Below are 4,711 nucleotides of genomic sequence, written 5' to 3'. Positions count from 1 at the left end.
TCCTCTTTTGGAAGACTAAACAAAGTAGTTTCGCTTTCACAACAAAACACACTGAACACAAACACACACGCGTCTTCACGACATGGCGGCAGCAACAATACTACAGCGAGAATAAAAGTTACGCCTTCTTTCTTTGTCACGCAAAGAAAGAAGGCATAACTTTTATTCTCGCTGTACATTTGGGCAGCGTTATGCAAATCTTCCCACATCGTGACGTAGACATGTGGGGGCGTGTTAGAACGAGCCGTTTTAGGTAGGCGTGGTTGACTCTTAACTTTTATAAAGAATATCTCTTTGGATTTGAGACTTTAGTCTTTGCAACTTTACAGATCTTCTTTATGCACCAAGAGCTTGTAACATTCCAAAGAGAAAGGAAAAATTGAAATCGCATCATATGACCCCTTTCAGCTAAATTTAAAAACAGGTTGGGTGACAGGTGGCTAACTATATGGACAACTCACGTGTGATTGTGTAACAGATGGCTTTGCATTATGCACATCGAAAACCATTGTTACTGCCCTCTAGTGGTTCATTAGTATTAGCAATCCCCCAAAAAATGTTGAACCATTGTTGTCTTCAATGTCTTGGTAATATTGTTGATTTTGCCCACAGCACCCTCAGATACAGAAGAAGTCACAGTATATCAAATACCTGTGCTGTGATGATGTCAGAACTCTACACCAGTGGGTTAATGGCATTCGTATTGCTAAGGTAATCCCATAGCTTCCTATAGTCTGTCATGTTTTCTGTTCAGTTAATGAACCCTGTGACCTCAAAACATGTTCTTCTCAAACTAACTAATATGCCACATTAATTATATAACAAACGCTCTTCTGTATTTAAAAAGGAATTTATAACCGGAGCTCATGTTGGAAATTGCTTAATCTTCAACCGTGTATGTATATATGTTGGGTTTATATCACTTCCTCATTGAATGTGTTTTATGCACAGTATGGGAAGCAATTGTATGTGAACTACCAGGAAGCCATGAAGCGCACAGAAGCTGCCTATGACTGGTCTTCTCTCTCCAGTACCAGCATCAGGTCGGGAACAAGCTCAGTCAGTATACCTGGTGAGTAACTTGAACCTGATCACTTGAACCCTTCAAATATCATAGGCATTGGTAGTTATGGAGCATTTTCCTTTCATGGCATAATAGTGATTTTACTGACTTGTGACTGTATATGTATGGGTTGTTAGCTGATGTTTGTGCTTATTTGTTTGTGCTTAAAGAATCACAGTCAAACCACTCTAGCCAAGCAGACAGTGGTATGTCAGATGGTACTTCGTCCTCCCATGCCCGTTCCCAGAGTGTAGTCAGTTCAATCTTCTCTGAGGCCTGGAAGAGAGGGACGCAAATAGAAGAGAGCACAAAGGTGAGCCATCCTCTTGCTCTGGAAAGGAATATCTCTTTATATGGGCACTTGATAAAACACCACAGAGTAAAGGCCTTTTCACACTGAACTCGAAAATTTGGCGTGAATGTTCGGCGTGATGACTCTTTTAAAACTAAACAATAAATCCTATGGAACTATTCACACCAGGTGCGATCATTCGCGGCGCAAAATAGCGAAGATTTTGTTTTTTCGTTCTGTGTGTCGATTTTTCCCCTCGTCGCTCCGTGACAAAACGGGCCGTCCAATTAGATTTGAGCTAAGATCATGTGCCCGGAGCAGCTGCTGTTGCCCAAAAGGGTGAGAGTGGTGGCACTGTTTCGAAAAACCAATGTAAACAAACACCGAAGTATTCTGAGAGAGAAGAGGATGCTGAGTTCTTGTTATCATTGGTTTCTGAGAACAGATTTATCCTCACATGTTCTTTATACAGAATATAATTTCTATTAATTCTCCACTGAATGTGATCTGAAGAGCACTGTCTGTTTTCTTCCACGTGCGAGAGTGTTATGAGTCAGAGCATGTTCACTCAAGATCTGTCAATCATGGGATAATATCTCCTGCCATTACATACACTGAACAAAATTATAAACGCAACACTTTTGTTTTTTGTCCGGGTGGCTGGTCTCAGACGATCTTGGAGGTGAAGATGCTGGATGTGGAGGTCCTGGGCTGGTGTGGTTACACGTGGTCTGCGGTTGTGAGGCTGGTTGGATGTACTGCCAAATTCTCTGAAACGCCTTTGGAGACGGCTTATGGTAGAGAAATGAACATTCAATTTACGGGCAACAGCTCTGGTGGACATTCCTGCAGTCAGCATGCCAATTGCACGCTCCCTCAAAACTTGCGACATCTGTGGTATTGTGCTGTGTGATAAAACTGCACATTTTAGAGTGGCCTTTTATTGTGGCCAGCCTAAGGCTACTTAGGAAACCACACCTGTGCAATAATCATGCTGTCTAATCAGCATCTTGATATGCCACACCTGTGAGGTGGATGGATTATCTCAGCAAAGGAGAAGTGCTCACTAACACAGATTCAGACAGATTTGTGAACAATATTTGAGAGAAATAGGCCTTTTGTGTACATAGAAAAAGTCTTAGATCTTTGAGTTCAGCTCATGAAAAATGGGGGCAAAAACAAAAGTGTTGCGTTTATAATTTTGTTCAGTGTATGAAAAAAAATGAGAGAAACATTTTTCTATACATGAAATATGAAAGCAAACAGACATAAGATTGACAATATATTTTCTGTATGTGTTTTATGCAGCTCGTGCTATTTTTATAACAATAAATGATGTTTATGACAAATGATAAGCAAGTGTCATGTTCAAAACATTACAAAGAGTGCATGCCTGGCTATTATAATATGAAAATCCACTTTAGAGCTCAATCGGAAGTTATTACAAGCACTCAATGATGGCTTAAAGTGGGTTTTAAACAAAAAACATAAATAATCACATACATTTTCAAATGTAGCTTGATGCTAATTGTACCTCTATTTATATTTTAAGATGTATTCTTATAAGAATTATAAATTGTTTGTGTTTCTGGTGTAGAACCAAACTTTATCTTAATTTAATGCTGTATATTGAGCAGCAGACCATATATGAGATACATATCTAAGGAAAAATGCATTGCTGGTCGGCGCCACCTAGAGTGCAGGCGTGAATTAGCAGAAGATCAGTCATTTCGTGCTCTGTGTGAAAGCATGTTCGTTGGCGATTCACCTCACTTTTTCGCATCGCGCTCAGTGTGAAACGGCCTTAAGATGAACCACACTAAAGGCCTAAAGGATATTAAATTAAGAAATAACATATTCTTATTTATTGTTGTTTTTTATATTTGTTTAGGCAAGACCAGAATCAATGCGTTCTACCCATTCAAGCCATAGCAGCCATTCTTCTCATCATGTGCCTCAACAGCAGCATCCACACCCACTGCAACAGCCACATTCACATTCAATTCCACAGTCACGTGGAAGTGTCACCCAGGCACCGACACAGGCACCAATACAGACACCGATACAGGCACCAGCACAAATACCACCCCAGGCAACTCCAGCCCCACCACCGCCACCTCCTCCACCCCCTCCTCCTCCTATTTCCAATATCCCCCACCATGCCACACCTACCATGTTCGCCAAATACAGCACTATCACTCGGCTGCAGAATGCCTCTCAGGCCACAAGTCACCACAAACCTCAGCCTCAAGTCCAGCAGCAAGTGCCACCAGTCCCACCGGCCTCCAAACCACAATCGAACAATATTCCACCAGGGGCTAACATCCCACCCCCTCCTCCTCCACCTCCACCTGCCTCAATGCCTCCACCTGGATCAGCCATGGCTGTTTTGAAGCTTGGTCCTCCAGCCCCAGCAACAGTTTTACAGTCCTCCCCTCCTCCTCCTCCCCCCTCACCTCCACCACGTCCTCCCATAATGCCCATGCTGTCACAGCCTCTACCGCCTCCACCTCCCATAAGGCCAATGCAGTCACAGCCTTTACCACCTCCTCCTCCCATAAGGCCAATGCAGTCACAGCCTTTACCACCTCCTCCTCCCATAATGCCAATGCAGTCACAGCCCTTACCACCTCCTCCTCCCATAATGCCAATGCAGTCACAGCCTTTTCCACCTCTTCCTCCCATAATGCCAATGCAGTCACAGCCTTTACCACCTCCTCCACCCATAATGCCCGTGCAGTCACAGCCTTTACTGCCTCCTCCACCTCCCATAATGCCAATGCAGTCACAGACTTTACCACCTCCTCCTCCCATAATGCCAATGCAGTCACAGCCTTTACCACCTCCTCCACCCCCTCTTCAGGCTAATGGCCTTCCCCCTCCTCCACCATCCTCGACAGTACAGGCACCTTTCATAACCAATGGACTCAAGAAGGTCCTTGCCCACAAATTTCCCAATGTCCCCCAGGATATAATACCCCAGGCCAATCAGATCCATTCTTTGTCCATCAGATCATCATTCCTCCAGACTCGCCCAGTCCTCCGAAAAAAGTCCTAACCCATCCTGTCCCAAAAAAGCCAGACCCTGTGATACTGATGCCCGCTCCTCTCCCCCCACCACCTCCACCCCCTTGGGAGCTCTCTCCTCCTCCACCTCCTCCTCCTCCAGTGTCAGGCTCCCCTATCAGGAAGTCCCCTTCTGGCTCATCTGCAGGTGTCAAGAAACCTCCACTGACACCTCAGTGCAACTCCAGTGCGAAGTACAATGCCTCGGTGGAGTACCAGGAGTCCCGCAGGAACTTGGGGAGCAAGTTTAACCCTAGTTCATCGTTGACATCAAGCTCCAGTAGCTCACC

At 44.4% G+C, this 4,711-nt stretch overlaps 1 protein-coding gene across 7 annotated transcripts in view; it reads left to right on the top strand.

The window, feature by feature from the left end:
- The window catches only part of raph1b (Ras association (RalGDS/AF-6) and pleckstrin homology domains 1b), a 63,062-nt gene that overhangs the window by 54,919 nt on the left and 3,432 nt on the right, over positions 1-4,711 (top strand). For all 7 annotated transcript variants that reach the window (XM_016511937.1, XM_016511936.1, XM_016511941.1 and 4 more), the window contains 5 exons: positions 613-711; positions 952-1,072; positions 1,234-1,376; positions 3,247-4,353; positions 4,497-4,692. In XM_016511937.1, coding sequence (XP_016367423.1) covers positions 613-711; positions 952-1,072; positions 1,234-1,376; positions 3,247-4,353; positions 4,497-4,692 — 1,666 coding nt within the window. The remainder of the gene's footprint in view (positions 1-612; positions 712-951; positions 1,073-1,233; positions 1,377-3,246; positions 4,354-4,496; positions 4,693-4,711) is intronic.

Source organism: Sinocyclocheilus rhinocerous, unplaced genomic scaffold, assembly GCF_001515625.1.
Source record: "Sinocyclocheilus rhinocerous isolate Xijiao unplaced genomic scaffold, SAMN03320098_v1.1 scaffold1256, whole genome shotgun sequence".
Taxonomy (NCBI): domain Eukaryota; kingdom Metazoa; phylum Chordata; class Actinopteri; order Cypriniformes; family Cyprinidae; genus Sinocyclocheilus; species Sinocyclocheilus rhinocerous.
This window is presented reverse-complemented; position numbering and strand designations above follow the sequence as displayed.